Source organism: Notechis scutatus, chromosome 2 (assembly GCF_049901735.1).
Source record: "Notechis scutatus isolate UNSWTSFEM ecotype Mainland chromosome 2, rNotScu1.2, whole genome shotgun sequence".
NCBI classification, from domain to species: Eukaryota; Metazoa; Chordata; class Lepidosauria; order Squamata; family Elapidae; genus Notechis; species Notechis scutatus.
The window spans coordinates 18,766,366-18,792,746 of record NC_142010.1 but is presented as its reverse complement, the minus strand read 5'-3'; the positions used below and the strand labels follow the sequence as shown (position 1 = coordinate 18,792,746).

General features: G+C 42.8%; 1 protein-coding gene across 8 annotated transcripts; it reads left to right on the top strand.

Annotated features, from left to right (window-relative positions):
* The first annotated feature begins 1,214 nt into the window (after nucleotides 1–1,214).
* LOC113423190 (C-type lectin domain family 2 member D-like) lies at nucleotides 1,215–25,375 on the top strand. 8 transcript variants are annotated; one of them, XM_087954369.1, is made up of 10 exons: nucleotides 1,215–1,304; nucleotides 3,004–3,056; nucleotides 8,765–8,885; nucleotides 9,405–9,473; nucleotides 10,267–10,377; nucleotides 11,871–11,960; nucleotides 15,372–15,562; nucleotides 20,698–20,801; nucleotides 24,748–24,891; nucleotides 24,969–25,375. In XM_087954369.1, exons 4-9 carry the CDS (start codon nucleotides 9,452–9,454, stop codon nucleotides 24,869–24,871), a joined length of 642 nt encoding a protein of 213 aa, XP_087810495.1. In that variant the 5' UTR covers nucleotides 1,215–1,304; nucleotides 3,004–3,056; nucleotides 8,765–8,885; nucleotides 9,405–9,451; the 3' UTR covers nucleotides 24,872–24,891; nucleotides 24,969–25,375. The 8 variants fall into 8 exon arrangements, with proteins under 8 accessions (XP_087810495.1, XP_087810492.1, XP_087810496.1 ...); XM_087954368.1 differs by adding an exon at nucleotides 2,816–2,900 and having other exon boundaries at nucleotides 1,220–1,304; nucleotides 24,748–25,375; XM_087954367.1 differs by adding an exon at nucleotides 2,816–2,900 and having other exon boundaries at nucleotides 1,226–1,474; nucleotides 24,748–25,375.
* The last annotated feature ends 1,006 nt before the right edge of the window (nucleotides 25,376–26,381 follow it).

The window sequence follows — 26,381 nt, the reverse complement described above, 5'->3', positions numbered from 1 at the left end:
GGAAAGTCAGTCCCATATTCCAGAGCTGCTGCAGTCACAGGACTGACCTGTGCATCAGCCTTCCATGGATGAGCTGCTCCGGGAGAGAAGCATCCGTAGTCACTCTCGTGTCTCAAGAGCCCGGCCGAAGTTTCCCGTGCTGCTTCTGCAATGCTCCTCGAGAGAGAGGTGATTTTGCAGGTAGCTTGGCTGAACTCCTGTCCCTGGGAGTCAAAGCGCTGAAGCACGAGCAGCGCAGGAAACTTCGGCCAGGCTTCTCGAGCAAGGCAGAATGCTGATGCCACACAAATGCAAGTAGAGCGGCGCTCCTGCACCTTCCAGCCATCTCCATCTCTGCTTCAGCCCACCTGTGCCACCGCCCCCCTCTTGTCACAACAGCACCATTACCTTGTCCTGGTTGGCGAGGGCTGTGCTGCTTTTTGCATGTTGCATCACCTGCAAATTTGCACATTACACGTGCCAACCCCTATGGTGGAGATTTCCAACCCCATCATGGGCCGGTCCCATATTCCAGAGCTGCAGTAGTCACAAGACTGGCCCGGTGCAGCTAATCCATGGCAGGCCTGTAACTACTGCAGCTCTGAAATATGGGACCGACTTTCCCACCAACATCAGCAAGCCACCATCAGTCAAAATTCATATTAGTGATCCGTGGGATTTACAATTATGAGTCTGGTGGTCCCCGAGGTCCAAAAGGTTGGCAACCTCTGCTCTAGAACAGGGGATCTTCAAACTCGACAGCTTTAAGACTTGTGGACTTCCACTCCCAGAATTCCTCCTCCAGTCATGTTAGCTCAGGAATTCTGGGAGTGGAAGTCCACAAGTCTTAAAACTGGCCAAGTTTGGGGACCGCTGCTCTAGAATCATAGAACATAGAATCACAGGGTTGGAAAGGATCTCAAAGGTCTTCTAGTCCAACTCCCAGCTCAAGGCAGGAGATTTTATTCCATCCCGGTCAAATCAAATGGGGGTCCTGTCTATTCTTGAAGAGTTCCAGCGAGCCAGCACCCACGACTGTGGGAGGATTCACTCTTCTCTCAGAAAAGTTCTCGTTACTTCTAGATTGGGATCTCCCTTTAACAAGCTTCCACGCGCTACTCCTTGCCCAGCCCTCTGCTGCTTCGTGGAATAAGGCCGTATAAGCCTGCGGGTTGTTGTTTTTCCCCCCCCCGCCCTATTTGATGGAGTGGGGCGAGGCCTAGGGACGGGAGGTGGCAGGCTGACGAGTCCGAGGGCTATTGTGTAGACTCCTCGTTGCGAAGCGTGGTCAGAGAAAAGCCCTCGCTCGGACCCTGCAAGCTCAGGTGAAGAAGGGCGCTCTGGGTGTGGCGGGGGCGGGGAAACTTCCCTAGCGGTCCTTGGAAGGCCCGCCCTGCTCTTGGCGCCTGCTGCTGCCTGGGCTTGTGTTGGCGAAGGGGGTTTTTTTTTCTCCCTGCCCTTTCTTCTACCGCGGCCCCAACATTTGCATTCAGAGGTGAGAAGAAGGGAGAGGCAAAGAGGGGTAGAAAACTCTGGTTAGCCGCGTTAACCGCTCTGACATCTGCGGAGGCGGCTCAGGGAGGAGTAAGCGGCAGCAGCTGCGGAGGGGCTGCCAGGTGTCGGCCACAGGAAGGAAGGTAGAGGCGGGGTTACCTTGGCAACGTGGACAGCTGCAAGGTGTGGAGGCCGAGCGGTTGCTTCTTTTCTGGGAGTGGGAATAAATACTGTGGAAGAGCAGGGATGGGCTGGCACCTGCGAGGGGGGAAGGAGGATGAGGCTCCTGGCTGTAGCCTAACAAGACTGAACGGGCAGGCGGTAGAATAACTGGACCTCCCGGATCTGTGTGTGTTTCATGGTTGGCTCTCCGTGGAGCTGTCCGGCTCCCCTCGAGGCTTCTGCAGAAACGTTCCTCCCCCTTTGCCTGTGAGTTAATCGCTTTCCAACAACAACTTTGCGGATTTGGGGGTTTTATTTTGCAAGCAGCGGGTGGACTAATTGGGGTCACACCCCCGTACTGCAAGTGCTGCTAAGGACACGTCATTGCATTTTTGGTGACTGGTACGTGTGTTTTCTAATCTTGTGATAACTTTCATGCTTTCGGGAGGCATGAAAAAAGACAGCAACAGTGCTTTGTGGCTGTTGGGCTGTGGAGGAAAAATAGTTCTTAAATTTTTTGTTAATAACGTTATTGAACTAATTAAAAAGAGAAGAATAGACACTAAAAAGGCAGTAGAAAGTGCAGAATAGGAAGGAAGGAAAGGTATAAATGACTTCCCCCTTCATAACAAATATAAACAATTGTTAACCTACCACCTGTTTCATTTCAGCAAAGATCTCTTCTTCCTATATCTCTTCTCTTTATCTATAAATAAACCTTTAAAATCTTGTTATTAAGTTCTGGTCAGCAGAAACCCATTAAGGGCTATCAGGAATAAAATACCAGTATCTATTTTAACTTTGATCAAATAAAACTTTACATTCCTTTTATTTTCAAACATTTTGATGCTTAATCCCCTCAATGGCCTAGAACTTGATTTCTTGTTTTATTTTTATGGTTTTACCCAGTGGTAGTCAACCTGGTCCCTACGGCCCACTAGTGGGAGTTCCAACTTTCATGGTGGGCAGTAGGGGTTTTGTCCCCTACTTAATAAATCACCATTACTGTGGAACTGGTGGGCGGTTAGAAAAAAAATTACTACTAACAGAGATACAAAAGTGGGCGGTGGGTATAAAAAGGTTGACTACCCCTGGTTTTACCTAAGGGAATTTCTCCTTAGTTCTAGGTAGCTTCTCTCCTTGATTAGTTTCCATCCATTCCTTCTTGTCCTGCCCTCAGGTGCTTTGGAGAATAGCTTGACTCCCTCTTCTTTGTGGCAACTCCTGAGATATTGGAACACTGCTATCATGTCACCTGTTGAAAGGTGTCAAAATGCCTTTCTTTCGAGGATTCGATTTTCCCACTGGGAGAGCTCCGGCTCAAGGATATGGACAACTGCTTGAAAGCTGGGTCTCTTTATTTTTCAGGAAGACGGAGAACAGCGAGAAATCTGCGTTCCTGGGCTAGCTAGCTTCTTATGGTAAGTCCCTGGTTTTTTATACCCTTTTTTCCCTTTGTAAGTTGATTTTGTGTGAGTGTTTGTATTTGTGCCTAATGTTTCAAATCCTATTTGAGTTTGTCTTTATTTCCGCCGGAGGGCAAACTCTGTGGGGTGTGGAAGGCAAACTCCGTGGGGTGGCCAGATTGTATTATTGGTTTTCTGTAATCTCTTTTAGCTTTAAGATAGTTTTTTATATTTGTTCTGTGGCAATCTCCTGTCTGTCCCTTTTGTAATTTATATTTTGTGTCTTTTGTCTGTTTGTTTTGCTTATTTGGTATGTCCTGTGTTTGTAAGGGTTTTCTAAATTATATTTTGTTTCCTTTTCCTATTTGTCTAGTTTTCTTAATTACTTAGGCTTTTGTCTATAGGGATTCTTTAATACTTTTTATTTGATTCCTTTTCTTATGTAAGTTTGTTTTCTGGCTGACCTGATGTTCCCCTTGGGCTTTTCCTGTTTTATTTTGGTGAAACTACTGCCTTCGTGAAATTCCCTTTCCACACACCCCTAGACCTTTTTTTCATCTAACTAGACATACCCAATTCCTGCATCATTCAAATTCAATAAGATTTTTTTGGCATGATCTTTTTTTTTTTTTTTACAAACCCATGTTGGCTTCTGGTTATAACTTCTAGGTGTTGCAGATTTGTTGCTTATCTTTTCTAGGATCTTCCCAGGTATTGATATCAGACTGATTGGTCAGTAGTTTCCTGGATCCATGTTTTCCTTTCAGCTCTTTTTCCAGTCCTCTCATAGTTCCCTGGTGCTCCAGGATGTTTGAAACATATGGTTCAGTGGTTCTGACATCAGATCTGCTTCTTCAGAACTCTGGGATGTAATCCATCTGATCCTGGTGATTTGAACACATCTAGAGTGGATAAATTGTTTTACCATTTTCTTGCCTATTTTAACTTGTATCCCTAATCTGTCTTTTACATGTTTCCTTTTGGTAGTTGAATATGCTTAAACCACATTTAGTAAGATACATATATTTCAATCTCCATGCTATAAAAACTTCCCAGCATCTGAATATCTGATATGAGGCTTTCATAGCTGCTATGGGGAATTACCTGAGAATTGGGAAAGAGGTGATGTGGTTCCCATCTTCAAAAAAAAAAGTTGGGGGGAGAGACCCAGGAAACTATAGACCAACATCAGCCTAAAATCAATCCCTGGGAAGATACTGGAAAAGATAATCAAAAAACAGATATGCAAATATGTAGAAACAAATAAAGTTATAACTAAAAGCCAGCACAAGTTTGTTAAAAATAGATCATGCCAAACCAATCTTACTTCATTCTTTGAAAGTGAGTAAATTAGTAGACCAGTGAAATGTTGTGGACATAGTATACTTAGACTTCAGCAAGGCATTCGACAAAGTAGACCACAACCTTCTTCTTGGTAAGTTTGAAAGAAATGGGATAGATAGCATTACCACCAGATGGATTCGTAACTGGCTGACAAACAGATTTAACCTGGAAACGAGAAACTTTCTGACAGTGTGAACAATCAACCAAGGGAACACCTTGTCCTCGGAAATTGTGGGAGCTTCATCACTTGAGACTTTCAAGAAGAGATTGGACTGCCATTTGTCAGGAATGGTGTAGGGTCTCCCGCTTGGCCGAGTGGGGAGTTGGACTAGATGACCTACAAGGACCCTTCCAACCATGATTATCTGTTAACTGAGTAGTCCTTAATGGGTCTAAGTCTACGTGGAGGGAACTAAGTAGTGGGGTACCACAAGGTTCTATCTTAGGCCCAGTACTCTTCAATATCTTCATAAATGACTTAGATGAGAGAATAGAAGGGGATCTTGTCAAATTTACGGATGACACTAAACTGGCAGAAATAGTCAACAGCCCAGAAGACAAGCTCAGGATCCAAAAAGATCTTGACAGACTTGAACAACAAAATTAAATTTAATGTGGAGAAAAGCAAGGTTTTACACGGCAGGAAGAATTAAAGGTACACTGTATAAATTAGGTGAAACCTGGCTCAAAAACAGTAAATGTGAGAGGAACCTTGGAGTCCTGGTAGACGATCACTTAAATATGAGCTAGCAGTGTGCAGCAGAAGCCAAAAAAGCTAATACAATCCTTGATTGTATAAACAGAGGCACAGAATCAAAATCACATAAAATATTAGTACCACTTTATAAAGCCTTAGTTAGGCCACACCTGGAATACAGCATCCAGTTTTGGTCACCACATTACAAAAAAGATGTTTGAGACTTTGGAAAAAATGAAAAGAAGAGCAACTCAGATGATTAAAGGACTGGAGACAAAAATATATGAAGAATGGTTGCAGGATTTGGATTTGGCTAGTCTAGAGAAAAGGAGGACTGGGTGGGACGGGGACAGGATAGCAATATTCTATTATTTGAGAGATGGCCATAAAGAGGAGGGAGTCCCAATTTATTTTCTAATTCTCCAGAGAGTAGGGCAAGAAACAATGGATGAAAACTAATCAAGGAGAGACCCCACTCCTCCCTCCCAGGAGTCCCCACACGGCCGTTTTAGATGCAGGAAAGTGGCAGGGCACACGCGGAGGCTGGGGGAGGGCAAAAAAACGGGCCTCCCAGAAGTTCAGGAAGGCTGCAGATTGCATGTCTGGGACTATGGCGTGGATAACTTCCCGTCAACTGTCGCTTCCTCAATAGCAGGTCCATTAGCAAATTCTTCCCCCCGGGATAAAAACTTTCAATCGCCTGGAAATCAAAACACGATGAACGGTTGCAGGAATAGGGTTTGGCTAGTCTAGAGAAAAGGATCAGGGGGAACATGACAGCAGTCTTCCAGTATTTGAGGGGCTGCCACAAAGAAGAGGGGGGTCAACTTCCAAAGCACCAGAAGGCAAGATAAGAAACAATGGATAGAAACTAATCAAGGAGAGAAGCAATCTGGAATTCAGGAGAAACTGCCTAACAGTGAGAACAACCAGTGGAACAGCTTGCCTTCTGAAGTTGTAGGCGCTTCATCACTGGAGGTTTTTAAGAAAAGACTGGACAGCCACTAGTCTGAAATGATATGGGGCAGTGATGGCTAACCTTTTTGGCATCAAGCGCCCAAAGTGTGCGTGTGCGCACGCGTTGCCAAAATGCAATGTGCGTGCATCCCCTGCACATGCATGTGCATCCCCTGTGCATGCACACATGTCCCCTGTGCATGTGCCACGCCCCCGCACATGGGCCGTGCTTGCACCCTGTCCCCCAGCTGACCGGTGGGAGGCATGCGCTCATGCGCGGCAGAGCTGAGCTGGGGCGAAGAGAGAGGGTTCTGTGTGCCACCTCTGGCTCACATACCATAGATTCGTCATCAGGGTACAGAGTCTCCTGCTTGAGCATAGAGGGATCTTGGAGGTCCCTTCCATCTCTATTCTGATTGATTGATTAGAAATTTCTCAGGGAAATTTTAAAATTGAGAGGATTTTGACATCAGAAGAGAGCCAATTTGGTCTAGTGGTTAAAGTACAGGGCTAGAAAGTGGGAGATTGTGGGTTCAAGTCCTGCCTTAGCTATGAAAACCAGCTGAGTGACTTTGGGCCAGTCACTCTCTCAGATCAAACCCACCTCACAGGGTTGTTGTTGTGGGGTAAAACAGGATGAAGTTGTGTTGGATATGTTGGCCTTGAGTGATTTGTAAAAATAATGAGGGATACAAATAATGGAGGTGTTTACAATTATTGAAAAGACGAAAATGTGATGTGATATACTCTAAAGATAAGTTATATCTTTGCTCCAGAAAGTGGAGCTGTAGCTCCAGAAGTCCTGCCAAAGTATTCACCAGTTTTCTGTGGGGTACTGCCACCCATTCAGTCCCAAAGGTGGCAAGTCACCAGATCCCATGAGCCCTAAAACCCAAAGCCACTCGGCCTTCTTAGGGTTGAGCTGAAACCTGTCCTTTTCCACCCAAGCCAAAGCCTCCAAACCTTCAGAGAAAGCACCTTAATACAGGTAGTCCCAGGGGTGGGATTCAAATTTTGTAACAACCGGTTCTGTGGGTGTGGCTAGGTGGGTGTGGCCATATGATGGTGGGCGTGGCTTCTTTTGTTTGGCAGCAAAAAAAAACCCCAACCCCATCTTTTTGGGCCTTCTAGGCCTCAGGGAAGCCTCCCGGGGAGGGCCTTTTTGCTCCCAGGGGGCAGCACCCCCCTGCACTCTGTTTTGGGGCCTCCTGGGCCTCAGGGAAGCCTCCTGGGGGGGGGGGCATTTTTGCTCCTAAGAAGCTTCCCTAGGGCCCAGGAAGGCAAAAAATGGAAGGGGCAGGGGCGGCTGCGCCCCCGCCCTTCATTGTTTGCCTTCCTGGGCCTCAGGGAAGCCGCGTGGGTGAAGCAGTAAGCAAGTGAGGGGAATCCTGGAACAGCTGATCATAGGAACAGCTGATTGTCGGGAGTGGGGGAAAGAAATACCTTAAGGAGTGACTGGGCGGGGAAGAACGCAGTCAGCGGTGTCGGGCATGCCCACAATGTTGCGCATGCGCGATGACTGGGTGGGGAGGGGAGGGGTGGGCGGAGAGGGGAGGGGCCAGCCAGGGGCACAATTTGCCAGTTCTCTGAACTGCGCAGAATCATAACAACTGGTTCTATAGAACTGGTCCGAACCGGTAGAATCCCACCCTTGGGTAGTCCTTTGACTTACAATAGTTCATTTAGTGACTGATCAAAGTTACAACAGCACTATAATTTATGGACTTATGACCATTTTTCATAGTTACCACCTTTGCAACATCCCCACGATCATGTGTACAAAATTCAGATGCTTGGCAATTAATTCATATTCATGACCATTGCTGTGTCCCAAGGACATGTGATCACCTTTTGCGACCTCCTCATAAGCAAAGTCAATGGAAAAGCCAGATTCACTTAACAACCGGGTTACTAATGTATCAACTGCAATGATTCGCTTAACAACTGTGGCAAGAAAGATAGCATATGGGACAAAACTCACTTAACAAATGTCTCGCTTAACAACAGAACATTTTGGACTCAATTGAGGCCGTAAGTCGAGAACTACCTGTAGGATCATTTGGTTGGCATGGGCAGAGATAGATAACTGAGTATAGATGGGACCTCAGAGATCATCTAGCCCCTACTATTAGCAAGCATCTTTTAAAAAGAAATTTGGGCATTTGATAATTTAAACTTTGGGAAAGATTGCTTTGAAGGACAGCTTACAACCTTATTTTTTGGAAAAAAAAACACCAGATAAATGAAAGTTGATGCTTTGCCATGCATTGACCTTCACAGTTGACCTTTAAAATGAAAATAAGCTTGACTAATATAATCAGCTGCTTTGCGAGGAGGCTGGCTTAGCATGAAATTTAAAAAATGCATTTCTTATGTTTTCCACCCATTTAAAACATTACCCGCCTACACTCTGAAATCTTCAGGGATAACTAAAGCCTTTTTGAGAAGGCATTTGGCTTAGATCTTGTTGACATTGTTTTCAGTCATCACAGAGAAAACAGAGAAAAATATTGACAATATCCACAAGATCTAATGGCTCACATGAGTTTATTCTTAATCAGAATGGGCTTATGGTGAAAGATTATGGAGTGGGGGTGAGGATTTGCAAGTCAAATTTCTTTAGGCAAACAAGGCAAGTCTCCTTTTGTGTGTTTGTGTGGATTTTCTATCATTGTGCATCCTGCTCCTTGGTATATACAGTACTTATTCATTAATTTATTTCCAGAGAATATGGTTCTTAACTATCCACCCACAGTTTTCACTTTGTGATCTTGGAATAGCTGTAGTCCATCTCACTCAGAGGATCGTCTGAAGGGTGAAACTGGAAACTGGAATGGGAAGATCAGGTATGTAAATTCTTTCAGGTAGATGAATAATTGAAGAAATGGTAGAGCATGAAAATTAAGAGATAAATACTGTGTTTCCCCCAAAAACAAGACCTATCCAAAAATAAGCCCTAGCCTGTCTTTTATGTTTGCGCCTAATATAAATCCTACCCCCAAAGTAAACCCTAGTGAAGGGGGGTAGACATGGCCAGCGTAGGCAATGTGCACGCGAAGGTTGAAGGTGTCTGGCAGCAGCCGCAGCCCACTCAGCACAGGTGAGTTGATTACCTGTGCAAGCAGCAGGCAGAAACAGGTGGTAGGGAAGGCAGGCAATCCACTGAGCGTCGGTGGGCCGGAGCGGCAGGCAGCACGAGACTCGTCTTCATGTGGCAACACAGGCAGCAGACAGAGTCAGAAAGGGAAGGCAGGCGAACCGCAGGAAAGCCAAGCAGTCGTATCTGTATCTTCTCTATAGTAATATCTCAATAATGCATTCCAGTGCAGGAATGAGTAATACCAATTTCTTTTCTTTCCATACAGTCTGAATCCTGATCTGGGGCGAGGCGGGGTGAACACAGAAAGCTAGAATGATGTCAGGAAGAATTACAGGTGAGGCCTTCAGATCTTTCTTTCATCTAGCTGAGAATACAGAAAGCAGGAAAAAAGCTGGAGTACTAATCAAGTCAAAAAACAACTTTTCATTGATTCTATGGCTAAAAACATTGGTTTCTATTCTAAGCAGAGGAATCACCATAAGTAAGGCAGGCATTAGTTGAAAAAGCAAATTTGAATGGGCCAAAGTTTTGATCTGCAATTTTTGGAGATGACTGGACTCAAGCTAGAATTAAGGAGAACTGGTAAGAGAATTAGTTACCAGTAGGATTGTTTTCTTCAGTCATCCTTGGTTCTTCTGGTAAGAGATGTACTGGGAGCAAACCACACTAATTCTAACCAACCAGGAGGAACATCTGAGAGGACTCTGCCAGATTATCTTCTGAGCTTTAAGAGGCTCATGGAGTAAATCAAGAAACTTCCACACTTGGGATTCTGTGTGGAATGTCAGTTTCAGATAAAATTCAGCAATATACATACCTGCTTGTGCAAAAGTAAGATCTTCCAATGTGCACCACAAAAGCAGTGGAAATACTTCAGATCCACACCCAGTTTTGTCCTATGACATGGGCATCACCTCCTAATATAATCACCTGAAATGTTACAGTTCTGCCAGTGAACGTTCAGGATTTTGGGATCTTTGTGAATTTCAGCTACTTAAAATATTTCTTTAAATTGTTTAGACTGGGAAAGATGGAGCCCTGGTTGGGTATTGTGGGCAGTGTCTCCTCAATAGCAAAACTAGACCATATCCTTATTGTCCTACTTATGATATTCTGCCTTCTTTTAGGGGAAGAAAGAGATTCTGCATGTTGTGATAATTTGACTTCTGAGGTGACAACTGAATCTTCTGATCGAAAGTCTGATGCAAATAGGACAAGAAATGCTGGTCAAAGCAAAGGTGGACACCTGCCTGGGGGCCTTTGTAATCTTGGAGGGGGGGGGAGTAATGCAACACAATGGGTGGAGCTGGGCCACAGGAAAGTAAAAAAAAAACAGGATCCTTATCTTTTTTCCTCCTGGCTTTGAAGAGAGGAAGTTGAGGCTGTTCCTCTTTTTGAAAAGAAAAACTTCAGAAAAAGCCAATTATAGGCTAAACTTTGGTCAGTTTCCCACGTCACCTTCCTGAGTAGTTTGCATTTTCAGGAGAGAAACCCTGCCACTGACTTTGGGCAGTTGGGTTTGGAGGGGGAAATGCAGATCAGCCATCATTCTGAAGAGGAAGAAATGGACGTTAATATCTTTGTCTCAAAGAACAAGATCTGATTAATTGATGTTGGAGAAGATGAGGCTGTATTGAAATGCTCTGTTTTGCACAATGCTTTTTTGTACAATGTGGCTTATCTTCTAAATATTCCTTCAAGTGACTGTACTTCTCTCTTTCTGTTTCTCACTTGTTTCCCATAACAAATTGTGTTGCTGTGCAGCTGACGTTCCTTAGAACTGCTTAGCAAAGGATCTTTGCAGCATCTTTGCAGAGAAGGTTTTTCTGGTATCTTTTTCTGGGACATTTATACTAGCTTTTAGCAAGGCAAAGTAGAGGTGCACTTATAACTCCAAGTATGTTACTTAGAACTGCAAGGATGTCCCCTTTGCTGGGAAACCCCTCTTAAGGAGGGCCTTCAAGGCAGAGCTGGGGCCTATGAATATCACTGTGCATTAGCTGAAGGAAGTGAGGAATATCTATACTATTAAAAAGATGTTGAGACTCTAGAAAGAGTGCAGAGAAGCACCAGGATGATTAGGGGGCTGGAGACTGAAACATAGGATGAATTGTTCGACTGTGAGAAGGATGGAGGATCTTAGCCACTCCTGATTCATTAAATCTGTTCTGTGTGGAAAGAAACCTGAAGGCCACACAAAGCAGACCACAAGGCTGTGTTTCTGGCCTCCTTGGAGTCACGTTAACTGTCACCTTCTGTCTTTCCTTGTGGAGGGAGAGAGATGAGGGTGATTCATGGTTTATTTATTTGTGGCAGGATCGGCTGGTGTGTGTCAGACCAAAAACCTTAATTGTCAACAGATGGAAATACACCAGACTTTTCCAACCAAAAGCTGTCCAAATATTTTGAACTTCCTTTCCCAAATTCCCCTGCATTACAGTTTCATATCCCAACTGCAACACACAAAGCTGAAAATTCTAAGTTCTAACATACAGAACATGAAAACCGTTCATACAAATTACAGCTAGTTGCTTGGGGTAAATGTGCAGTCTCTGGCATTAAGAAATAGCTGATCCTTTCCCTCTCTCTTAATTTGCCATAATGTCTACATAGCCACCCATAGTGTGACTACAGCCTGAGCAGCTTACAAGAAAACAAAAATAAAAAAGTCAAAACTATCACAATAAAATCTTGAACTTTGTCTCCTGATATTTTCATGTCTGTTTTTCAGGTCTCGTACATCAGTGCACTTCAAACAAAAAAATCATTACAGCTGTTATTCTGATCATTGTTTTGTTTATCGTTATAATTGTATTGGCTGGTAAGTAGTAAGACATTTCTATTTAACTTGTCCATAGTTGTCATTGTTTGCATCAAGATCACTACATGCATTTAAACCACAGAACGATTTGGAAGGAAGGAGTAGCAACAGTGTGTTCATCAAAAAAATGTGAAAATGCTTATGGCAGTGCAAATGAAGCTAGGATTTTTGTAAGCGTGACAAATGTTTCCTCCATATCCACAAAGGGAAGAATTTTATTGCACTACTGTGATTGCCATATTTTTTGACACAATTGCCCCTGGAGGGAAAGATTGTTATGTGAAAGGAAGGTCAAGCTCAATGCAAATTGGGGGGGGGGAGATAGTATAATCCAGGGGTATCAAACTCAATTGAGGGCCACATCAGGGCTGTGGTTGACCTTAGGGGGCTGGGTGGGCATGGCCAACTGGGCAGGCGTGGCCAACTGGGTGGGCATGGCCAACTTGACGCCACTCCCCAACTGCTGGCATGTTTCCTCTTCGCACTGGGTAGACTGGGCCAACCCCACCCTGGCCTGATCTTTCCTCTTCGTACTGGGTAGACTGGGCCGGAGCCATGCTAGCCGACCTTTCTTCTTCACATTGGGTAGACCAGGACAGCCGCACGAGCCAGATCCGATCACTTCACAGGCCAGATCCAGCCTGCAGGCCTTGGGTTTGACACTCTTGATCTGTGGTGATTTGCTTAACAACTGCAACCAGAACTAACAAACTAACTGCTGTCATAACCTGGGCACAGTCATTGCTGTTGAATTTGAATTTGGAAAATGAATATGTAAAGCACTGCAGGATTCAGTGGGCAAGGAATTTTGGATATAATGTAATGCTTGAACAATGGGAGAATATGTGGACAAAAGCTTTAAAATTTACACTAAATTATAATTTAAAAGAAAACTTCTATACGATAATGTATCATTAGTATTTAACACCAGATAAGTTGTCAAGAATGCATCAAGGTATTTCCGATGAATCTTGGAAATGCAAAAGTAAAGAAGGGACCTGTTATCACTTATGGTAGACATGTGACAAAGCAAAGAAATATTAGAGTAGGATTCCTATCCTAATACAGAAAATTCTCAAACTGAATATAAAGAAACCTTTCTTTTGGGTTTAATGGAAAAAGACTTGGAAAAAAATTGGAACTTTGATGTTGTATATGTTGACAGCAGCAAGATTACTTTATACGCAAAAATTGAAGGATACTTTTATTCCCAAAATGGACAAATGGCTGCAAAAGTTGATGGGAGTTAGCAGAGATGGGTAAATTGACTGCTTTGATTAAAGGAAAAAAAATACAATTACTTTTGTTTCTACTTGGAAACCACTTCAGGACTTTGTGCTTGAGGTAGAAAAAAAAATGAAACTTCGATTTTTGGTTTTACCAACTAGGAAGGTTTGTTGTTCTAGAAATGACTAGTTTATACTATTATGTAAAAGTAAAAAGTTGAAATTTGATGTTATTATCTTATTTTACTGCACCAAAGGGAATCGGAAGTCAACACCTTTTTTTCCTTTCCCCTCTTTTTACTACACTTTTCCCTTCTCTTTTCCCTCCCCTATCTTTCCTACTATTTTCTATTTTTGTATTTTACATTATAAATTAATTTAAAAAAATAACTTGGGCACAGTCATGTTATTGTTTGCTTTACAACTGCATCACTTAGCAATATAATTGCCAGTCCCAAATGTGGTCGGTAAATGAAGACTACCTGTATTTACAGACTTGGCTTCCTTAAAAAATCCTGGAATTTCAATTTAAGTGAGGTGGCTTAATAAAAAGAGGGCTGTGAAAATATTTACATCCCGGACATAAACTGTTTCAACTCCTACCCTCAAAACGACGCTGCAGAGCACTGCACACCAGAATTAAACACAAGGACAGTTTTTCCCCGAACGCCATCACTCTGCTAAACAAATAATTCCCTCAACACTGTCCAACTATTTACAAAGTCTGCACTACTATTACTATTAATCTTCTCATCACTCCTTATCACCCATCCCCTCCCACTTGTGACTGTATGACTGTAACTTTGTTGCTTGTATCCTTACAATTTAGATTGTTTCCTAGCATGATTTGATTGCTTATTGTACCCTATGACTAGCATTAAGTGTTGTACCTGGATTCTCAACTCTTGACGAATGTATCTTTTCTTTTATGTATACTGACAGCATTTGTACCAAGACAAATTCCTTGTGTGTCCAATCACACTTGGCCAATAAAGAATTCTATATCTTTTCTTTCTTTCTTTCTTTCTTTCTTTCTTTCTTTCTTTCTTTCTTTCTTTCTTTCTTTCTTTCTTTCTTTCTTTCTTTCTTTCTTTCCTTCCTTCCTTCCTTCCTTCCTTCCTTCCTTCCTTCCTTCCTCCCTCCCTCCCTCCCTCCCTCCCTCCCTCCCTCCCTCCCTCCCTCCCTCCCTTTCTACCCTGTTTCTCCAAAAATACGGCCTCCCCCAATAGGAAGTCCCAGCATGTTTTATAGGCTTGAAATGAAATTAAGCCCCTCCCCCCAAATTAAGGCCTATATTAAAACATGCAAAATGGGGGGGAATGGTGGGGGGGCTTGCCGTTAGGAAGTACTTTTGTTGCATACCCGGATATGGTGCTGCCTGCATTGACCCCATTATGAAGTGCCCCACCAATGCCAAGGTCAACATCCAAGCCATTGCCGCCTGCCTGCCCGAAGATGCAAGGGGGGGGAATTAAGTCACCCCCAAAAAGACAGCCTAGCCATTTTTTCGGGGCTCAAAAAAAAAATAAGACCTGGCCTTATTATATGAGAAACACGGTATCTATCTATCTATAAAAGTGAAATACCACTCACGCATCATCACACAATCTCCATAATCGTAAAGACTACAAACTTGAAATTTGGCACATATGTTTCTCTTGGCTTCTAGGTGCTCACTAAGAAAGGATTTTTTGAAATGACCATCACAGCATTAGTATTTTGTATATTATTATTAACATGCTCTGATGCTAAGGAGTTCTACTCCCCCGTCCCACCTGAAAAGAAATCTGTTCCAAATGCAAAACACAAGCAGAGGAGAGGAGGTTCCCTTTCAGTTTTAGTTTCACAACACCAAGCAGCTTTAGAACAGAAGAGTCCAGGTTCCTTGCTGTCTCCTGCTTGCTCACACAGCAAATTTTGTTTCAGTTTCCAAACAGCCCTCAACTCTCTCACATACTGACAGGACGCTAATATTGACGAATGCTAGTAGATAGAGGCAGAATTTCCCCCCCTTATTTTCCTCCCCCAAAACTAAGCCTGACCACATAGTTTTGTAGTGAAGCATGGGTATCGAGCTAGTAGTTAACATAGTTAACTATTAATAGTTAATATTAAGCCATCTCACTACTACAGAATTGTAGCTAATTTTAAGCTCTATGATTTGTCCATTTTGTTTTATTTCCAGTTAAAAAAACAGAAACATATCTGCCTTATCCTTCCTCTGCAAGCCAAGGTGTTGCCTGCCCAGATTCCTGGATTGGATACCTAGGGAAGTGTTTCTATGTATCAAAAGAAGAAAGGAATTGGACTGTCAGTTTAAGCACCTGTTCCTCACTTAATGCCTCCTTGGCTGTGATTGATTCTCAGAAGGAATTGGTAAGGAATAAGGAGACATCATGATTAATTGCATAATTGTCCTGGTATTCACAAATATAAAAACCAGTCATATTACATTTTGTTATATTTATTATCTATATACCATAAAAACTCTTGTGCTAATCTGGTTGTCTGTACCCCTCAAGTATTATACTATTAACAACTTTTTTTAATCAAGGTATTCAAAATCTGGTAACTTAAGGATTTGTAAATATTTCAGGAACCATTTCTCCTTTGGAATTGAAATTTCTACAATGTTCAAACCAGTTTTATTCACAGTTATGGCTTTTGCAACATCCCTGCATTCACATGATAGTGATTTCTGGTGTCCCTGCCAAGTTCCCACAAGCAAGGTCAATGAGCAAGCCAGCAGAAAGATGGAAGTTGCTCCAACTACCACTGCTTTTTTGCCTACCCATAGTCATTCTAATTAATCTGTTTAGTTAAGTGTATATTGACTTATTATTGAACATTTGTCATCACAATTATTTTATTATTTATGATAGGCACTCATCTTAGATGGGATCATCCAGCATTGTGTAAAAATATGTGCTCAGCCTAAAATTTAATGTTTGTTCTGATCACATCAGACTGCACACTTTCTTTCAAAAAATGACCCAACGGGTCACAGGTTTGTCGAGTTACTTATTATTCTCTGTTCATAACAATGTGAAACCACAGCTGCTGGTGTTCGCCTTCATATGCATCAAATTCTTCCCAAGAATCTAGGAAGTTGTAATGTATCAGTTATATGTGTAGATCCAAAAAGTATGGCCTTTTATAATTGACAGATGGAAATTTTGTCAATGTGCAGATTTTCTAAGTGTTCTCCAAGATTTCTTAGTATGGCAGTCAGGGTGCTGATAGTCACTGGGACCACTACAGCTGATTTACACCATCTTTCAATTTTGATTTTCATATGTTGATTTTCATACATTCTGATCTTCTCCAATTCCTTGTCTTCTATTCTACTACTACGGTATTGCCACATCAATTATCCGCACTTTCTTTTTTTCAACCACAGTTAAATTGGATGTGTTATATGCCAAGACTTTGCCAGTTTGTATTGGGAAACCTCACAATATTTTAATCTGCTCATTTTCAACTTCTTTTTGAACTCTGTGTTCTCACCAATTTTCACTACTGGCACACGATAATTTTTACAGATGGCCCAGTGAATCATTCAGCAAGTGTATTGTGCCATTGTTTATAATTTACTTGTGTAATTTTCTTGCACGAGTCGAGTATCCCGATTTATTGTTACTGTAGTACAGGCAGTGGTGGGCTGCTGCTGGTTTGGACTGGTTCTAGTGAACCGGTAGTTCTGACCATCAGCTGGCCCCACCCACCCGCACCCGCCCTATCTGGTCCTAAATCTCTTCATTTCTGGCTCAGTTGATTTGCGTGGCAGAGTTTTCCGTGCCTTACCTGTTCTACTCACCGCTGATTCTGGAGAAGGTAAGCATTTTAGCTTGGAACTGCTGTTTTAGATCAGTGGTTGCCAACTGGTGGGCGGAAAATTTTGGTGGTCTGCAGAGAGATGTCACCCCCAGAGAACCCCCCAAAGCAATTAATCCAGGCTGCACCGGAACACAAGGCTGAGCCGCCCACATGGTCCGCAGGAACCCTCCTGCCCACTCACTTCTTACCTGGCAAACTTGCCTGCTAAGTTGCTATTTTTCCATTTTTTTCCCCCAACCATCAGTTGTTCTGCTGTGCCAGGAAATTTAGATTAACTTGAAAACAGGAAATCATTGGATTTTTTGATTTCTAGCTTATCTATAGATCCTCGGCTCTGCTTTTAAGCAGAGCTGAACCTCCCTTAGGACTGAAGGTTCTATTATTCAATTGCAGACCCAGATAGCCAATGGCAGAAACACAGATCTCTAAGTGAATCTGTGATTCTGTGATCAACTCAATATGCCTGCCTGCTTTGCCTAATTTTGGGTAAAAGTTGCTCTTTTTTTAATAAATTAAATGTTTCCATACATGGTGTGCTGTGAGTTAATTTTGTGAGTTTGCTTGCAAGCAAATTTTATATGACAGACTCAGATGCTCCATTGTGAGCCATTCCCATGTTTTATTTTTATCCACTTTCCCTTCAATCTTTGTTAAAAATTAACCTTTTTTTTAATAAAAAAAATCAATATTTACATAAATATTTATAATATTTACATACAAGCCATGGCCAGTCAGTCACATGACCAAGCCACGCCCACAAATTAGGCCACGCCCAAGAACCAGTTGTTAAGAAATTTGAATCCCAGCCCTGCCTCCGTGTGTTTGTGTGTGTGTGTGTATGAGAGAGGGAGGTTAGATCAGATATCTCTCTCTCTCTCTCTCTCTCTCTCTCTCTCCAACGTCAGCAAACCACCGTCAGTCAAAATTCATATTAGTGATAATATAATTAAAATTATGAGTTTGGTGGTCCCTGAGGTCCTAAAGGTTGGTGACCCCTATTTTAGATAATGTGCGCAAGTGCGCACACAAAGCGCATGCTCATAGAACTGGTTGTTACATTATGTGAAGCCCACCACTGAGTACAGGTAGTCCTTGACTTATAACAAGTTTATTTAGTGACCATTCAAAGTTACAATGGCACTGAAAAAAGTGACTTATGACCAGGAGTGGAATTCAAATTTCTTAACAACCGGTTCTGTGGGCGTGGCCTAATTTGTGGGTGTGGCTTGGTGGTCATGTGACTGAGTGGGCGTGGCTTGCTGACTGGATGTGGCTTGGTAGTCACGGGACTGGCTGGGTGTGGTTTGTATGTAAATATTGTAAATATTTATGTAAATTTTTAATTTTTTATTTAAAAAAGAGCAACTTTAACCAAAATCAGGCAAACCAGGCAGGCAGATTGAGTTGCTCACAGAATCACAGATTCACTCAGAGATCGATCTATCTGCAATCTGCTACCTGAGTCTGCACTAAAAAAATAAAAGCTTCAGTCCTAAGGCAGGCTCAGCTCTGCTTTTAGATTAGCTAAAAAGCAAGAAATTCAACGATTTCCTGCTTTCTAGCTAATCTAAATCTCCTGGCACAGCAGAACAGCTGATGGTTGGGAAAAGAAAAAAAATAGCAACTTAGCAGGCAAATTTGATGGCACGCATGCCAGGTAAGGAGTGGTTGGGTGAGGAGGCAAGGGGCAGGACCAGCCAATGGCGCAATTTGCCGGTTCTACGAACTGGGCAGAATCATAACAACCAGTTCTACAGAACCGGTCCAACCAGGTAGAATCCCACCCCTGCTTATGACCATTTTTCATACTTACGACCACTGCAGCATCTCCATAATCAAAATCCAGATGCTTGACAACTGGTTCTTATTTATGACGGTTGCAGTGTCCTGAGGTTATGTGATCAGCTTTTGCAAACTTCTGACAAGCAAAGTCAATAGGGGAAGCCGGATTCATTTAACAATCTCTTACATTTTTTATTATTGGGGTAGTGTCATCAGCATAGCATAGGTGATTGATGCTTCTTCAATTATTAAACCAGACTCCTCCTCTTTCCAATTCAGCTTTCCTTGTGCCAGGCTTAAATTTTGGACATTTTATATCAAGATTCTGCTTTCTTAAATCTATAGATCTGGGTAAGGTGAAAGAAAAGAAAAAAAAGAGGATGATCAGCAGCAAATATTGGTATGATCAAAATCAAGACATACGATCAATTATAGCCTCAAGTGGTCCACCATTGGAAAATCTGAAAGACCATGTTGGGGAGAGGTCCTCTAGAGCAGGGGTCCCCAACCACGGGGTCGCTGGACCGGTACCGGGCCGTGGAGCACTCTTTACCGGGCCGCAAATAAAAAAAATAAAAAAAATGGCGGCTTTCTTCGCCTTCGGTGAATGCTGCTGGGATCGGGATCAAGGACACAAATGAAAGAAGGGGAGGGAGGAAGCAACCGAAGCCTGTCCTGCTCTCTGGCTCAGCTCTCTCAGTCGCTTTCTGCTCCTCCACCAGCCCAGGAAGAAACTGCTTCAAAGAAGCCGGGGGTGGCTTTTCCTGTCGCCGCAGCTTCCCTGAAGCGCCCGTTTCACCCCACCCCACCCGCCGCCCGCTCGCGGTTCAATACACAGTGCTCCGTTCTGCCTGCCTGCCTGTCTGGTTGTTTAGGAGCAGCTTCGGCTGAGAATAATAACTATTCGCCTCTTTTTATCAGCCGAAGCTGCTCCGAAACGAAGAAGGCAGGCAGGCAGGCAGGTAGAACGGAGCACTGTGGATTGAACCGCGAGCGGGCGGGCGGGCGGGGTGGGGGTGAAACGGGCGCTTCGGGGAAGCTGTGGCGACAGGAAAGCCACACACCCCCGGCTTCTTGGGCTGCTGGAGGAGCGATAGAGTGACTGAGAGAGGAACGAGGCAGACACCTGAGGGAGGGAGGGAGGGAGACACCTGAGGGATGGGGCTGAGGGAGGCAGGGCCGAGGCGCTCCTGACTTGGTGAGTTTGCTGGCAGACGTTTTATTACCCGACTAGGTAACAACATCAGATGTTACCTAGTCAGGTAATGAAACGTCTGCAAGCAAACTACCAAACTCGGATTCTCTCTCCCCCGGTCCTTGAAAAATGTTTCTGCTTGAAACCGGTCCCTGGTACAAAAAAGGTTGGGGACCACTGCTCTAGAGAGAAGGTCAATCTAAATGATCAGTAAGAGTGAATGCACATAAAATCAATAAATACATTATCTGCATAAAAGTTGCCATAAACATGTTTGTTATCTTGATGAGTTATTAATATTAATTAATACTTGAGGGGTATTACGATAAGATAAATTCATATATTCCTGCTGAATCCTATGCAATGTGTTTAAATTTGATTTAAATTTAAATACAGTTGCATATGCATCATTGCAGTAGACAGTTTAATTTAACAGACTTCCTTTTAGTGGACTTTGGATGCAAAAGGCCCCATTTTTGGCTAGAAATCTCCCTAAAATAATGGACAATCCCGCAGTATCTGAAATAGTTCTGACAAGACAGTTACATTACATTAATTTTACCTTAATTATATGGTTTTGTACAAATGAAATAATTTGATACAAATAATGTATTTGGCATTCAAAAGACACTCAATAGACTTCTATCCTGATTAGTCTGCTGAATGGGGATTTTATTATATATTATTTTCCTTCTAGGATTTTTGGGTAGATATTCTCAATCCACTTCATTATTGGTTTGGTCTCTCAAGAGAGGTTAATCAGACCTGGAAGTGGTCCAATGGCACAGAGTCTAAAATTCAGTAAGTATGTTTTATTTGTTTATGGGACTTATAGACCTACTTACCCTTTCAAAGTATTTATAGATGTTACATTTCCGCTTTAGTGGCTGAAAGAATAATAAGAATTGAGATAATTTTTGGCTAAGCTTCTCTCCCCAACATATAAAACATAGAAAAGGGAGGAAAATAGAAGAAAATTATTGAAGCAATAGTATGTAATATTTGGTGGTCCCTGCGCTGCTGGCCAGCTGATATGGATTGAGAAGTTCAGGATGGATAAGTGATATACAACCTCCAAGAACAGGTGTGTCTGGTGTTAATTTTTATATTTTTATATGTAGGGAGGAAGAGCTCGGTCATAAAATTGGAGTTTGCTGTTTTCCCTGAAAGGTATTATCTCTAAGGCAGGTTGTCATGCTTCTGACTAATAAATCCAAGCAAGCAAACAAGCCTGAGACGATCTGATCTCTTTATGCTAAACTTTACTGAGTACATCATATCAGCACAGATTGAAGCAAAACCAACTCTAACTAGTTCCAGCGGTTTTCACATAATTAAAGAACAGAATCTCCCTTCCCCATTAGTGCAGCTCACGTTGTCCAATTAACTAGGTATTGTTATGTAAAAACTGTCCAGGTCTTGGTCACACATCTGGTTAGATACCCTTGGTTCCCACGGGACAATTTCTTGTTACTGTCTGGAACTGGACATTCCACAGGTGGCTCTCCCTCCCCCCTGACTCTATCGCAACTGAAAAGTGGCAATGGGTGCAATCAACAAAATCTTGCTTTGAAATTGACAGTCGGACTCCACTAGTGCGTGGAAGGTACCTGGATGTGGCTGGGGCTTTTGAACTTGCTTTAGGAGTTGGTACCAAGCACACAGCTGCTCGGTGACCTTCCTGGCCGCATCAGAAACACAAACTGATCCCGCTCCTCGGAGGCTCAGGGGTGGGTGGGTGGATTGATGCTGGCACCAGCAGCAGCTTCCTTCCTGGTGGGTGCTGTTCCTGACTCCTCTTTGGCTGGTTCTCGTTCCTCCTCGCCCATGGCTCTGGTAATACTTTTTGCCCAGTTCCACCATTGTCGCTATCCAATACCAATCACGAATCTGGTCAGGTATTCCCCTAGCCAGACAGGTGTGGTACAGCTCTTGATTCAGGCCATTCCTGAAGTGGTAGTCTAGCAGCTGCTCTGGCCAATGCCTCAGTTTCCCTGCAATCCTGTGGTACTCTCGGATGTACTCCCTCACCAGTTGGTTCTCTTACCTGATAGTCCGCATTTCTGACTTGGTCTGCTGGACTTGTCATCTTCAAATTTGGCCCTGAGCTGAGCCAGGAACACATCCACGTCCCCAAGCTCTGGGCTCCTTCATTGTGGAGGCTTGTCACCCAGTTGGTGGCCTTCCTCTCGAGACTTGCGACTAAGGCATTCACCATGGTCACTTCATCATGGTAAACCAAGGTATATCGGTCCATGTGCACCCACACTTGATTAAGGAAGGTTAGCTTACCTGGGCTCCTGTCAAAGATAGTGTCAATCCTGATGCTGGCTGGATGGTAGCCATTTTCTTTTTTTTCTACTGGACTTTTATGTGGAGCTTCAGGGCTGACACAGTCTGGAGATAATGGATAAGGAGTGGGGTGCAGAGATAGTGGAACATTATAACCAAAACATTCTTGGCCCTGGGAACCAAGGACATTTGTGCAGATGGCTGGCAGGTGGAGACTGAGGTCACCCAATGACTTGAACTGTGTGCTGATTGGATCATGGGATGCCTTATGGGGGGAAGAGACAAAGCTTTGCATTCAATTAGGGGTGAAAACTGGTGGAAATTTTAGAGCCTGTTATCACCAGCATTGTGCCAATATGACATACTCTAGTAAATTGTTCTTTGGGAAACTTTCAAGCCCCTGAGTCCTTTCGTTTGGGGTGTCTTAGTTAGAACCCTGACAGGTGGATTTTATTGGCGGAGGGTCCAGTGGGGGTTGAGATCACCTAGGACCCAGCCAGGTCCAGGGGGGTAGGGCCAGGTTTCTGGTCCCGGTCCCAGTGACTGGGGTGGCGGCTTCAAGAGGGCTGATGGCTCAAGGCAGTCCCACACTTCTCCTTCCTGAGCCTATGCCTGGCAGGGCTGCACCCCACTGTTGAGGGCTAGTTGCTCCACCTGTGGCCACTGGACTTGGCCCACAACATGGCAGGGGTGATCAGGCTGGTAGGGCCTCCACTTCAGCAAGTAGCTCCATCTTGCTCAGCTTTGCGCAAATACTGAGTGAGGTATGGACTGGAGGTTGGAGATTATGTTTATGCCATTTGTGGCTGCTCAGCAATTCCAAGCTAGGCCCTCAATTGTCTCCTCTTTCCAGGCTAGCTAGCAATTCCCCAACATTTATTTATTTATTTGATTTGCCAATTGTTTACAAGATAATAAGTATAAGTGTATACATAGTTGTGAATACATGAAATGGGTACATATAAGAAAAATAAAAGAAGAATAAGAGAAACAATAGGACAGGGACGGTAGGCACGTTGGTGCGCTTATGCACGCATCCTACAGACCTCTTAGGAAAGGGGTGAGGTCAATAGTAGACAGTCTAAGGTTAAAGTTTTTGGGGTTTGGGGAAGAAACTACAGAGTCAGGTAGAGTATTCCAGACATTGACCACTCTATTGCTGAAGTCGTATTTCCTGCAATCAAGTTTGGTGCGGTTAACTTTGAGTTTGTATCTATTGTGTGCTCTTGTGTTGTTATGGTTGAAGCTGAAGTATTCATTGACAGGTAGGACATTGCAATGTATGATTTTATATACCATGCTTAAATCAGACCGAAGACGGCGTAATTCAAGGTTTTCTAGTTCTAGAATTTCAAGTCTGGTGGCATAAGGTATTCTACAGCGAGTAGAGGAGTGGAGAACTCTTCTTGTGAAATATTTCTGGACTTTCTCAATTGTGCTAATATCAGATACGTAATGTGGGTTCCAGACTGATGAACTGTATTCGAGTATTGGTCTAGCAAATGTTTTGTATGCTCTGGTTAGTAGTGTGATATTACCAGAGAAAAAGCTACGTAGGATTAGGTTAACAACTCTTAATGCCTTTTTGGCTATGTAGTTGCAGTGGGCTCTAGCACTTAGATCATTAGAGGTGAGTATTCCAAGGTGCTTTACAGAGCTTGGGTCATCAACAAGATCTTGACTATTCAGCTTGTATTTTATTTTCTGATTTTTTTGCCAATATGTAAGACAGAGCATTTATTTGTTGAGATTTGAAGTTGCCATTTGTTTGACCATTCTGATACATAGTCAAGATCTTTTTGTAGGGTAGCAGTATTGTCTGTGGTATTGAACAGCTTTACATCATCAGCAAAAAGAACGCAATTGCTCTTAATATGATCACAGAGGTCATTTATGTAGAGTATGAAGAGAGTTGGTCCTAGAACACTGCCTTGGGGACACCACTATTGACAGGTACAGAATTTGATAGGACGCTCCCAATTTTGACCATTTGTTGTCTGTTTGCCAGGAATGCTTCTATCCAGTTATTCAGTTGTCCAGAGATACCATAGGATTTTATTTTTAGGAGTAGTTTGTCGTGTACCACTGAATCAAAGGCTTTACAGAAGTCTATGTAGATTGCGTCTATTGCTTTGCCCTGGTCGAGGTTGTGTCGTCCATATGTTTTTCAGTGTAAGAGTTGCAGATTACAGGATAGTTTTTTTCTGAAACCAAATTGTTTATTGGAGAGTAGGTTGTTTGTCTCTAAGTGGAGGATGATGGATTGGTTAATAATTGATTCCATGACTTTACAGGTGACGCAGCATTGATCCAATGCATCCTAGGGGCACAGTATTGGCTGAAGTCTAGTATGTTTTTAAGCTGGTAATATTCTTGGAAGTATTATTCCTGCAATGCTAATTTCTACCCTCAGTTATCACTGCCATGTAGATAGTAATTCCTTGTCCTTTTTCAGGTTTCCAGTGCGAGGAGAAGGCTTCTGTGCCTATGTAAATGGAAAAGGGGCCAGTAGTACCATATGCTCCATGGAGAAATATTTTCTCTGCAGCCAACCAGAAAGTTGTAGAATGGCTGGATGAGACAATCTCATCAAACCAAGGTAGCGCCTGGCTTGACTAATATTCATTGGAAAAATATATGCGTATGATAGCCCTCAACTTACAATCCTTCATTTAGTGACAGTTCCGAGAAGCTGAAAGGACAGCTGACTGAATGGGCCTATTTTGTGCCAGCAGAAGACTCATTTCCTCTACTGCAACTGAAGATGTAACTTGCAGAGCCCCTGGTGCATGGTCAGCACCTGAATAGTGAAGGGACTGGGGCTGAGAAAATGGATGAATCAATGACAGGGTGTGTGCCAGCCACCTTCCTGGCCGAGCTGGTTAGGCTCAAAGCAGGGACCCACATAGAGAGACTATTAGAGTTAAATATCCGAACTAAACTGTATTGTTTCCCCATGTCATATATGTTGGTATATGCATAATTTTGTGTTTGTTTATTTTGTCTTTTTTATGTAAATAAATTTTATTAATTTTACAATTAAAACAAACCAACAACACATACACAAATGAAAGAAAAGAAAAGGAGAAGAAAATAGAAAGAAAAAATAGAAAGCAATTAAAAACATTCTTATCTTCAACAGTTTGTAAGATCTCTCTCTTTTTTTAACCCTTAATTTATGCCATATACACACACCTAATCTTTACCTATATCTGTATATCACTGCTATGGGTTTATCCTATCCTCTTTTGCCTTATAGTGTAAAATCTATCTTTGGTCTATTCATTTGTATCAGCAGTTCCAGCTATTGTAGTATGTTGAGGTGTCTTTATTTTTTAGTGCCAAAGTTAGTTTGTCCATTTCTGCACAACTTGAGATTTTTTGAATGATCATTTCTTCTGATGGAACCTGAGGCTGCTTCCAACATTAGGCAAAAGCTAATCTAGCTGCTGTCAAAATGTGTATTATTATGTATTTCGCTTTTTTTGATATTTGTCAAAGATCCCTAACAAAAAGGACTCTGGTTTGTATTCGATCTGCTCTTTTGTCATTTCTTCCAGCCAAATTTTAATTTTCTGCCAATATTTTTGAGCTTCTGTACAGGACCACCACATGTGGAAAAAAAGTTCCCCCCCTTTTTTTTTTTTTTGCATTTCCAGCAATTCGGACTCATATTGGGGTGCATCTTCGCTAATCTCGAAGGAGGAAGGTGCCATCTATAAAACATTTTATAGGCATTTTCTTTATATGCTACTGATTTTGTAATCTTATTGTTTCTACCCCAGACCTTTTCCCATTCCGTTAAGGCAGGGGTTCCCAACCTGGGGTGCTCGCATCCCCTGGGGGTACAAGACGATATTCCAGGGGGTGCGAGAAAAGTCCAGGTAATTTTTTTTTATTTATTTTATTTATTTATTATGCAATGGATTAACTTTGTTTTCATTTTAGAGTTAAGTATCGTTATTTAGTGGCCGTCAAATACATAGCTGAAAAGATTCAATCCTACCATATATTTAACATGTTCAGTAGTTCCTAAAGTCTAAATTTCAGGGGGTGCGAGGTTCGAGTGAAATTTCTTTAGGGGTGCGG

What these genes read in the sequence shown, in the direction of transcription:
- LOC113423190 (XM_087954369.1), top strand. Translation starts at nt 9,452, where the DNA reads ATGATGTCAGGAAGAATTACAG. An exon ending in GATGTCAGGAAGAATTACAG is followed by an intron (nt 9,474 to 10,266) that starts GTGAGGCCTTCA and finishes GCCTTCTTTTAG; the next exon opens with GGGAAGAAAGAGATTCTGCA. An exon ending in CGTTATAATTGTATTGGCTG is followed by an intron (nt 11,961 to 15,371) that starts GTAAGTAGTAAG and finishes TTTTATTTCCAG; the next exon opens with TTAAAAAAACAGAAACATAT.